Genomic DNA, 12,401 nt, shown 5'->3' with positions numbered 1-12,401 from the left:
TTAGGGTTTGGGTTGAGGCTAGGGTTATGGTTTGGGGCTAGGGTTGTGATGGGGTTAGGGTTGTGGTGTTGGGGTTTGGGTTAGGGGTGTGTTGGGGTTCGGACTGTGTTGGGGTTGGAGTTAGAATTGTGAGGTTTCCACTGTTTAGGTACATCAGGGGGTCTCCAAATACGACATTGATTTCAGCTAATTTTGCATTCAAAAAGTCAAACAGCGCTCCCTCTTTTGAGCCCTGCCATGCGCCCAAACAGTGGTTGTTTCCAAATTGTGCTGATGTAAAGTAGACATTTGGGAAATGTTATTTATTAACTATTTTGTGCGACATGGCTCTCTGATTTAAGGGCACAAAAAATTAAAAGTTTGAAAATTTCAAAATGTTTGCCAAATTTCCATTTTTGTTTCATAAATAAAGCAATATATGCAATATGTCATGAAAAAACAGTCTCAGAGTCAGTGGGATCCTTTGAAGTGTTCCAAAGCTATAACCTTATAAAGTGACAGTGGTCAGAATTGTAAAAATTAGTTTGGTCAGTAAGTACAAAATTGGCTCTGTCACTAAGGGGTTAATGAAGCATGTTGTATACATGCATGTAGTTATATTTTGGCTGTACTAATCCAAATTATTTAGAGCTGTTATACTGTACCCAAAGATTTTATGTCCTTCTGTACGTCCATGCTTTGGCTTATATATAAAGTTTCTTCTTTCCTCAGGATTTATACAGAATCTTATAGCATCTAGCAGAGTATACATAATGCGGTATTGTACAGAAATACTAATCTTGTGGAGCCGTAGGGTCCACATTCACCATCATTCTCCTTGTTCGCCCTGCTTTACCTTTTGCATGATGCATTATTGCTACACGAAAACTGCAACTCCTCATTTAGTCCAAATGAAATGTACCCTTGAAAATTGAAACTGATCGAGATTTTATATTTCTTTGGTACTACTCATAAGTCTAGTAATATCTGCTGTTAACTGTACACTAGAGTTGGAACTTGAAGTACTTGGACACCATTGCAAATTTAAACCATTGCCCGGGCAGCCTGGTGGCTCAATGATTATCACTGTTGCTTTGCAGCGTTGGGGTCCTGGGTTCAAATCCCACTAATGATGACATCTGCATAGAGCTTGTATGTTCTCCCCATGTTTATGTGGGTTTCCTCAGGGTTCTCTGGATTCCTCTTGTAATGGGCCCAAGGGGGGTAGTCGTGGATAACATGCTGCTTCTGCACGCTCTGGCACCCTACAGGACAATCATTTACCAGTCTCGGTGTGCTGTTAGGGGTGGGGTGCATCACACTCACTTGTGGGCCATAGGCTTCCGCTAACTCCAGGCTTCCATTTTCAGAACCCGCCGCACACAATCCAGGGGACACCAAGTGCTTTTCAACAATCAAACTTTTACTGAACAGTTGACAGCCATTTCAATGGAGCATGTGAGATGGGGCACAACAGTTAGTCTTTCCCTCAGGTTCCGGACATAACTTTAGCCCTAGCACCGGTTCCCGATAGAGCATCCCTTTTCCTGCTTTCTCCATGACCTCTCACCGATGGCAGTGCACCCAGATTCCATCATCCTCTGACTTTCAGGATCCGTGTCCATCTTCTCCTGCAGGTGCGATAAGCCCCGATGGCACCGTAGCTAGTCTCGGAGTCCTGGGCCCCAACCAATAGATTCACATGGAAGAGTTGTATGGCAATCAACTGCCCCGAGTGATAGGCCCATGTTGGCCCTTGCAGCCCACTGCACTTGAGCTCTACAATCAACTTGCTTAAACCTTCCGCTACTCCTAACCATCCATAACCAGGAAGTCCCTCTCCTCTTATTAACATTATTCCCCTACCATCTGTGGGCCTGTACCCTACATGAACTATTCCTTATCTATCTCCTATCTCTACAATACATTTATTAGTAATAATCCTTGCTTCCTTTTATCTATTAAATACTTATCTTTTTACACGATCACGGAGTTTCCACATTTGCCCCGCTATTCTACACATTACCATAACATATTACCGTACATAGGGATTTTACACGTACATATTAAATGCAAAAAACGCTTAACACTATTCACATTACACTTCTGCACACGGCAGTTGTCTTCATTGTAGGGACGGAGTAAGACAGTCCACATCCTCACACTCCCACGCTCCAAAGACCTACTGATAGGCAACTTAGACTGTGAGCCCCAATGGGGACGAAATATGATGGCACTTTATAAGTGAAGCATAACAATAGGGGATCTACCATGCTTCATTTATAATATTAGTGTCATCTTATGTGGCAGAGGGGCCTTTGGGTTTTAGGCACCTACATACGTCCACCATCTCTTCTTCCCCTATAGCTTCTTACTATTTTCTAGGTTATTCCTTGAAAAAAAAAAAAGATAATGACATCAATAGGACAACTACAGTGCTGTTCTGTTATTAAGACGTAGCTTGCTACCTTGGCAATGGTGAGCATTAATAATTGACGACACTTCCAGCATTAATTCATGCATTGGCTGTAACACAAGACAGTGACTGCTGCAGACTCGTGTACCTGTAGACTCTTCGATATGCTTTAACAAAATTACTTCCTGCCTATATATATTTTTTAAAATCTTTTATTATCATTCATTTGTTTTTTATATTCTGTGACTAAAATGAAAGTATGAGTCGCCAGGCTTACTTCTACCGTGTTCCTCCGCAGGAGCTGCACCGACGGAATCAACTCCAGTCCGAATCGGCCAAGACCAAAGCTCTGCAGACAGTCATCGAGATGAAGGTAATTGCTGCCCTACATACCGTGCTAGGAAAGCTCACATTGTGCACATTGCTGTATGTTACCTGATCACATGTAACCTGTTGTATAAGGAGCGATCACTTACCAATCATTCCTCGATAATCCCTCGCATTATTGTAAGTGACCACATCCTTTACCGTACGTCATAGAATAACAGATCATACACCTCGCTCTACATGTAATCATCATCCTACATACCGTACATCATAAATTCATCAACTGTTCTGTACTAACACATACATTGATGGATGTCTTCTCCTAAGGACCCCCCGTGCACATACTATGTAAGGATACTACATGCCTTGGGCTCTTCTAGATTTTATTTCTTGCCACATGTGAATGGGGTTTTGCAAAACCATTTTTTATTCTGTATATTGTTTCATGTTTTTTGGTGCAGTTAAAACTTAATATGTAATTACATTGTATAAAAAATAAAGTCCGTTTAATTGATCTCTGATATCGGGTATAGATTGTTGCATGCCCTCATCATCTGGTGTCAAAAACATATGGTAGTACCACTATGGAACTAACCAACACCTATGGATCTCTGATAAATCAGTATGAAAAATTTGACCAGTAAAACATGTTGGGAGTTAAGGAGACATAGATTAATTGAAGTACAGTAGGCTGTCCTCTTTTAATACTATAGAGATATATAGATGAATACAGCTTCCACTTTCTATGTTCCAGGGGTGTCTGTATGGTGTTTGTCTATGGTTTGTCAGGTCCAATATGTCGTAAATCAAGTACGACCATCTTTTTTTCTTATATTGAACACCTACTTTCACTTGCATTTCTCCAGAGTGGTGTTCCCTAACTCCAGTCCTCAAGAGCCACCAACAGGTCATGCAGAGGTAATTCTTGCCTGTGCAGGTACTACAAATCTCACCTGGGCAATACTAACGAACTCCTGAAAACATAACCTGTTGGTGGCTCTTGAGGATTGGCGTTGGGGAGCACTGCACTAGAGTATTAATAGATCCAACCAAATCCTGACTTATTCTAAGTTCTGCCATTCTTCATAATGGTTCATCAGGTGTGTAATGGGGTGGTGAGGTTAGTGGCACCGGTTAATGACATGCATGACAATTTGCCAGAATAGAGAGAATCATATTAGGCTTCGGCTGCTCTGTGGGAAATGAGGAGCCTTGGAGCTTCAGATAAAGTTTTTATTAGTACCGACGCTTTTCGACACCTTTCTCAACGTCAAAGAACCAAAAGATTGTGTGACCATTTATATTTGATATCTCAGATCAAGTGAAGTAACTGGTTTTTATACAATGTAATTAAATGTTATGTTGAATATTTTGACTGTAAAATACTTGGGATTACGCAAGGGTTCTGGGAAAATTTTGAAGGAGATGATAGGTTTTTGGGGCAATGTAACAAGTCTGAGCTTAGAGTTAAAGAGGTTTCCGGGACTTTAACATTGATGGTCTGTTGATGGTTTTCAATGTTTAATTGGTGTGGGTGCGACTCCCGGCTCACTCTGCCGATCAGTTGTTCCCGGTGTTGGCAGTGGCCGGAACTGTAAAGTTGTGGATGTACACAACACAACTCCGTCGACAAAATAGTGACTACAGTCGGGTACTGCACATCCATCCCTTATTGATATGATTGATATAAATAGATGGCGGGTGTTCACTAGCCGGCCACGGCCACTATACAGACGACTGAGCTGTGCAGCTCCCCAACTGAGCAGTTCCAGTTGCTTCTGACATCGGGAACAGCTGATCGGCAGTGGTGCCGGGTGTCGCACTCCGACCGATCAGACACTGATGATCTATCCTAAGGATAGGGCATCAATGTGAATGTCCCAGACAGCTCCTTTAATATTAATTTACTAACGCTGTTATCCGTCCTAATGGTCAAAAAATACCTGAAAAAAAAAAATTGTTCTTTTGATATTATAGATGAAAAAAGACAATTGCAAAAATGTAAAAAACAATTTTTTTTTTTGTGCAAATGCAGTTTGTCTATTTTTTTTTTTGTATGTTTTACGCCTGAGAATTGGCATACAGATTATAAATTTCTGCATACAAATTCAGAGTAATGCAATGTTTCTTTATTGTTCATGTTGTTAATCTTTTTTGCTTTTGTTTGTATACCTGGCAAATACACAATTTTTTTTTTCCTGAAATACTCCACAAGAGATGCTGTAAATTTTCTCTTCCTTGCTACTGAAGCATCTCTTCCTCGCTAGGTCAGTTTTTGCAATATGAATCCCTGCAGACGCTTTAAATATATATGATTACATATCTTTATGATTCTAGCTCGTTAGTGCATAAAATCCCAATTTAGCATGGGTCGTAAAACTAGTACAAATTTTTTTCTTTTTTTTCCTGCTCTCTCGGGATGTCAAATAGACATAGAAATTTAATAATGACATGTACTTGAAGCGGGTCTATGAGACTACATAAACATGGCTGCTTGCTTTCAGAAACAGCACAACTCTTGTCTGTGGGCTGTATGTGGTATTACAACTTGTCCTAATAGTGGACAACCCCTTTAATGAGCCTGAGCTGCAATACCAGACAGAGCCCTTGGTCAAGTGGGGTGCTGTTTGTAAAAAAAAATTAAGTAAAGGAGCCATGATTCAGACCATGTTCAGATGTGACAGATTCTGCACAGGAGATTACAGTACAATACATGCGGATGAAGATTTCTGAGCAAAAAAAATCTGTCCTAAATGTATATAGGGTAAAACATGCAGTAAATCCGTAGCATAATTCCCACATGTTTGCACTCACCTTGGTAATTTAGAGAGTTCTATGCTTCTTACAAAGACTTCTGAATTTGATTATGCCTTCATAGTTGCCATTTGTGTTAAAAAGCAGATAAAGAAATCATAAGCAGTCATCTAATCACGATAGTTTCACCAGACTTTTGATGCTTACTTTTCTTAAAGGGAATCTGTCGGCACAGAATCACTTTTCAAACCAAGTACAGACGCTCGTGCTTCATGGCAGCCAAACATTTAGATTCACCTTCCCACCCGTTTGGTTTCCTTCCATCTCCACCCTTCTCTGACCCTATGAAGCCAGAGCTGTCAATCAAAAAAAGAAGGGGTGGAGATAGAGGGAAAATAAGCAGGTGGGAAGGTATATTCAAATGATTGGCCCTGTCGTGAAGTACCGAGCTCCGGTACCTAGTTTGAACAGTCATCCCTGTGCTGACAGAACCACTTTAATGGGGCAATACAGGGAAAACAAAGCTCTACATTGCTTTCAAATGAAGGAAATGGGAAAAGAAGGGAATGGGAAGGAAGGAAATGAGGACATGGGAAAAGAAGGGAATGAATGGGAAGGAAGGGAATGGACGGAAAGGAAGAAATGAAATGGGAAAAGGAAAGGTAAAGGAAGGGAATGGGAAGAAAGGAAATGGGAACAGAAGGAAATGTGAAGGAAGGAAATGGGAACAGAAGGGAATGGGAAGGAAGGAAATGGGAAAAGAAGGGAATGGGAACCAAGGAGATGAGGACATAGGAAAAGAAGGGAATTGTAATGAAGGAAATAGGAAAAGTAAATGGGAAGGAAGGGAATGGGAGGAAAGGAAGAAATGAAATGGAGAAAAGGGAAGGTGAAGGAAGGGAATGGGAAGAAAGGAAATGGGAACAGAAGGAAATGTGAAGGAAGGAAATGGGAAAAGAAGGGAATGGGAACCAAGGAGATGAGGACATAGGAAAAGAAGGGAATTGTAATGAAGGAAATAGGAAAAGTAAATGGGAAGGAAGGGAATGGGAGGAAAGGAAGAAATGAAATGGGAAAAGGGAAGGTGAAGGGAATGGGAAGAAAGGAAGTGGGAACAGAAGGGATGGGAAGGAAGGAAGGAAATGGGAAAAGAAGGGAATGGGAAGGAAGGAAATGAGGAAATGGGAGCAGAAGTGAATGGGAAGGAAGGAAATGGGAAAAGAAGGGAATTGGGAGGAAATGGGTAGGAAGGAAAGGGAAAAAGAAAGGAATGTTAAGAAAGAAAATGGGAAAAGAAAGGAATTGGGAGGAAATGGTAAAGGAAAGGGGAAAAGAAAGGAATGATAAAGAAGGAAATGGGAAAAGAAGTGAATGTGAATGAAGGGAATGGGAAAAGAAGGGAATGAGTAGGATAAAAAGGGAAAGAAAGGAAGGGTAGCAAGGAAAACAGGAAGGGCTTTGAAGGAAGGAAAATAAAAGAATTACGGAAAAGAATAAAAACAAGAAAGAAAAGAAAAAGGATAGGCACTGAAGGAAATAAAGGTAAAGAAAGACAGGGTAAGTAATAGAAGACAAAGAAAGAAAAGGAAGGCTCAGATTTGTTCTGTTAGAGCTCTGTTGCTCAGAAAGGAAAGCGACAATTTGCCAGAGCTGTATCTATTTTAGAGTGTGGATGAGTTGTTTAACCACAGATCACCTCTTTAAGTAAAATTTTGAAAATAACTAAATAAAATGTAGTTGGGGCATATGCTTTAAGTTTTATTGCAGCCCTTGTGATTGGTTCAGTCTAACATTGTGGTCCACGGGCCAGAAAACTTTGTCCATCCCTGGGTTACGTTCTTAAACTCGTGGATTATCCATTAATGAGAACTCCGTGTATTTTTCCTACCCTCTTTTTAATTTATCTATATTGAGACCTCTAGTTCTTGTCAGTTGGTATATTTACTGACATTATATAACAGCAAAAAGTTTTTATTATTTTAGCTGTCTAATATAAAGTTACATTTTGAAACCTCTTTCAAAAGCAGAATTGTATGGTCAGGGGTTGCTCTGTGCATAGACAACTTTTGTAGATAAAACTTCCACCTGCAAAAAGGATGGCTTAGAAGCTATTCACTATGAACGTCTTCAAATTCAGTTCCCTAATAACTTAAGATAAGGTAACTTCAGAGGTGCAGGGAAAGTTTAGCGAATTGCGCTCTGTATGAAGAAGCATTTTCTGCTCTGCAGTCATTACTTGGCACTGACATAGCTTTCATAGCTTGTGTACCCTTGTAATTAATGTCATAAATGGTGGAAGCCTCAACTAAATCAGGTTTCTTTTTTGGATTGAACTTTAGTTCTTAAAAGCCAGTTTAATTATGTGGAAACGCAGCAATTAAGAAAATGCATTCTGTGCTGCTGATGTGCTGTCCAGGTAAATTATCTTGAAAAGCTTTTAGTGAAATGACACAACACAGGGGGCATCTTCCAAGACAACACTCTAACGAATCATAAGATAACGGAGCATATGGGTGCCACATATTCAGTTTTAAATATAAAACAATAAATATACACTTATACATATATCCCTGTACACACAGAGACATGGTAGTATTGATCTTTAGTCTCTTCACTTAAAAAGGAATCCTGTTGAAAAAACAAAGCCGGTTATCTAAGACAATAGAGGGGTTCTCATTCTTTTGTCAAGGCAGCTTGGACTGGCCGACAGGTGAATCCTCCGGTGGGCCCCTGGGCCAGAGTTTGGCAACACCCTCTTATATGAGCAGTACTTGGCATTATATACTTGAATCACTATGTACAGACAAAGGCGGCATCTTATTCATTTAACAATCTACCCTAACCCTAAGTGGGGCCCTGCAGTCGGTTACTGGTAGGCCCTTGGCACCCCAGTCCAGCACTGTGTCAGTGGATACCCTAATAGGGTCTGATCTCACAAAATGGAAATACTACAATTAACGAAACTTTTAGCACAAAATTACTTTTCAATCAAAGCACAGATGTTTGGTGCGCCCTTGGCATGACCTAACAGTTTAGTGCTCCTTCCTATCTATCTGTTTTTTCTCTATCTCTGTCACCTTCTTCCTTAAAGGAAAAGGCAATGTATAGTTTTGGGCTGCGCTTACCACAATGAATATCCTTAATTCAATAATGTAAAGAACGTTTTTTACTCTGCAACGCGTTTCCATTCCGACTGGCATCCTTCTCGAGAGTAAAAACCAACTGCCTTCTTCTTTCATTGAACGCTCCGGTGTTATAGGAGTCGGAGGAGTGCGGAGATATATAAAAAACAGGTGGGATGGAGCACTGAAGTGTTTTGCCACACCCAGGGTGCACTGTGCACCTGTGCTCGGTCTGAACAGTCGTTATGTGCTGACAGACTCGAATATCATTAGGGGATACCATAGCATTAGGAGCCAGATGCCATCCAGCTTTTCAGCTAACGAGAGCTTTATTCTATGCAGCATTACACCCAACATCCACTACCAGGGAATTGCAACAGAATCTCAATCAAATCAAGAACTTGGATTCACAGATATATATATATATCTCTTATTTTTTATTTTTTATTTTTTTTTAATCACTGCAATTCATCTAAATGGGGTTGTTTTGGTCGCAAGCAAAGATATATCTGTAAGTTACATTGAGAAAAATTACCACAATTGAATCCACCCTAAAGTGGTCCTATGTCAATTTAGTCTTAAAGGGAATCTGTCACCTACTTACGTGGCGGTCCGGGTCCGACGCCTCCCATCTTCATGGGATCATGTTCTCTTCTTTGCTTCCTGTCGCAGCTCCTGCGCAGGCGTAGTTTATCTGCCCTGTTGAGGGCAGAGCAAAGTACTGCAGTACGCAGGCGCTGGGCCTCTCTGACCTTTCCCGGCGCCTGCGCACTGCAGTACTTTGCTCTGCCCTCAACAGGGCAGATAAAATACACCTGCGCATGAGCCGTGACAGAAGATAGGAAGAGGACGTCATCGGATGAAGATGGGAGGCGCCGGACCGGACCGCGACGCTCATCGGATGGGACCGCACCGGACCGCCACTGGGTGAGTATAATCTAACTTGTTTTTCTTATCTTTCAGGTTACATCGGGGGCTTATCTACAGCATTACAGAATGCTGTAGATAAGCCCCTAATGGCGGTGGCCGCAGCTTATATATGAAAAAGTAGGTGACAGATTCCCTTTAAGGGGAAAACCATTGGCGATCAGTTGTTATTGCCCAGGAAATTATGGCCAAAAATACAATTCTGCCATTGCAGTGAAATGTAGTGTTATATGATGGCCTTAAAAGCGAAACTGTTTCCAGAAAAAAACACTATTAATCTGCAGATATGGGGTTAATCTGCAAGCTAATAGCGTTATTATGCTAGCCGATGCCGGCATGTAGCTGAACACTGAGCAGAGAAAATGAACTTTATTCAGGTTGTCTTTAAATAAATTCCTTCAGATGTAATAAATGGATTGGGTGATTCTGCCATTGAAAAATGTAGGATCTCTACTCTGGATTATGGAGTAGGCTCTGCGTTGTGAATCCTCTACTTTGAATTAAAGAGAACCTCTCACTGGATTTTTTTTTTTTATGTTATTGGAGTACCTCCTCCATGTGGTGTTGCTTCACTGATTCTGGAAGAGTTTTTCTTTTTCTAAAGCACCCCTCCATTCCAAGGTTAAGCCCCCCGTTAACAATGATATAGATTTTTCCTTCAAATAACTTGGTGTGCAGCGCCCCAGAGTCCTGGTCGTTGCAGTACTGATGCTCTGCCGCTAAGGGGGGCTATGGTACGTCTGATGGCACTGAAGGAGTTCATCTGACCAGGTATCACATACACCAATACATCCTACTGAGGCGCACAACCGGCGGCCGGAACGCTGAGGAAGTGTATATATATATATATATATATATATATATATATATATATATATATATATATATAGCTCCAGGCAATACTTCAAACCAACGGCAGGACAGTCAGTCACAGGCGGGCTGTCTCACCTAAATCACCTACGAAGACATAGGGGGCAACCTTTGGAGAGGGGCGACTCTAGGGTCCCGGAAGAGCTCCGAGCCTACCCGTCATACGGGTGCGTCCCAACCGTAACATCAGGGAGGGACAGATTAGCAGAACATCATCTAATCGAGTTGTGAGGGAACACGAGAAACAGACACAACAGTTGTGGGGACTATCCCGTAAGCACAGCAGGGGAGGACCACAACACATAGCGCTAGCAGGAGGGCACAGATTTCCACCTGCAAAGGGAACTCTGGAGGTGCCATTGGACCGGCCGGACTTGCGCAGCCTGGTTAACCGTATTCCGGATTGAGGACTCAGAATTCTTCAGTAAAGAGGTAAAGAGACTGCAACCTGGTGTCCTCGTTATTTACTGCGACCTGCACAGCACCACTACCTCACCACCATTTCCACCACCTTTCACTGGACGCCCCTCAGCAGGGTCACGGACCGGGTCTAGCCACCGTGACAACCCCAGAACAGAGACTCAGAGGCCTGCGGCAGTGGGGGCGCTCCAGGTGCATACCACAGAACTTTGCTTTTCTTGTAACCATTAATCTGTAGTGGTATATCGATGACCTATTTCAAGGATGGGTCATCAATATAAAAGTTTAGTAACAGGGGGCACTCCCTCCAACCATTGATATTGATAGATATTGTGTCATTTGGTATTATAATTATGTGATGAACTCTACACAAGAAAGGAAGATCCAGCACTTTTCTGAAAATTAAAGATTCACGGCTTTATTGTCTACAAATCGAAAACCAGCTGACACCACCAAGAGATTCATATGACTCGTCTCAAACAAAGAAACCAACATTTGCTTGTTTGAATCACGTCAGATGAATGTCTTGCTGGTTTGAGATGGATTTTAATTTGTAAACCATAAAGCCATAAATCTTTTATCTTCAGAAGAATGCTGGAACTTCCTTTCTTGTGCTACACATTGTATGGAATGCCACATCCTGTCCTTAAACTTACTCCAAGAGCGAGATGGTTTTTCTTCTTGATCGATTGCAATACGTGGCTTGCAAACTTTTTTTTATGGTTAAATTTAATATTTCGACATCACATTATGAGTTTCTTGTCATTTACTAATAGTTCATCTACATAACATGCCAAACCTATTCTCATGCCGCAGACGCTACATATTGTAAATCCACCTCTTGGATTACATTAGAGGAATTCCATCACAGCGCCGCTAATGAATAGAGCTATTTCGATTTCATGTCATAATCATTTCCCTGTCTTTTTGCTGCTATCCCCCGTTCATAGCTACTGTAATTTAGCTTATGGTGTTTTTGATTCTGTGCCAAGAGCTGTTCATAGTTATGATTACGAGGTAGAACCAGTGACTTGAATGTGCTGTAACCGGAGAATCAAACTGAATATGAATCTGTGGTTTTACCTTACTCCTTGTAGAGATCTCCATCTTTGTGCTTTGATCCAGATTTTATTTGGCAGGTAAGTTGAAAGGTTTGTGTGTGCGTTTGTTTTTTCTTATGCCGCTCGGGCGTGTGAGATGAATTGATTTCTCTGTGTGGAACGATTCAGTTCCACCATCTGTACGTACTTGAAGGAGAAAATAAACAGGTTCTGGTTGTCCATAGACAAAAATCATTGTTTTTTTAGACACCATGAAGTCAGGATCTTACCCTAGACCTGTCCGTCCCCCCTTTTTCACAAGCAGCTTTTATGTTCGAGAAATATAAAGACTCAATCATAGATGAAATTGAGACACTCGCTGCTTTTTAGTGGGCAGATTTCAATGAATATCATGTAGTGAAAGCAAGTGTAGAGACAGATGTCACATTTCTCATCAAAGCTATAGGCAAAGCTTTGGGATCGGACGCAAACACAATCACAAACTACCGGCTGAGTTTCAAGTCATATTGGCAATGCTCCATGGGA

The 12,401-nt window shown here is 41.3% G+C and overlaps 1 protein-coding gene across 3 annotated transcripts in view; it reads left to right on the top strand.

Annotated features, from left to right (window-relative positions):
- Positions 1–12,401, top strand: part of ERC2 (ELKS/RAB6-interacting/CAST family member 2) — a 1,115,226-nt gene that overhangs the window by 223,025 nt on the left and 879,800 nt on the right. For all 3 annotated transcript variants that reach the window (XM_077278496.1, XM_077278495.1, XM_077278494.1), the window contains exon 4: positions 2,694–2,768. In XM_077278496.1, the coding sequence (XP_077134611.1) occupies positions 2,694–2,768 (75 nt within the window). The remainder of the gene's footprint in view (positions 1–2,693; positions 2,769–12,401) is intronic.

Source organism: Ranitomeya variabilis, chromosome 8 (genome assembly GCF_051348905.1).
Source record: "Ranitomeya variabilis isolate aRanVar5 chromosome 8, aRanVar5.hap1, whole genome shotgun sequence".
NCBI classification, from domain to species: Eukaryota; Metazoa; Chordata; class Amphibia; order Anura; family Dendrobatidae; genus Ranitomeya; species Ranitomeya variabilis.
Note: the sequence above shows the minus strand (reverse complement) of the source record. Positions and strands in the feature narration are given on the sequence as shown.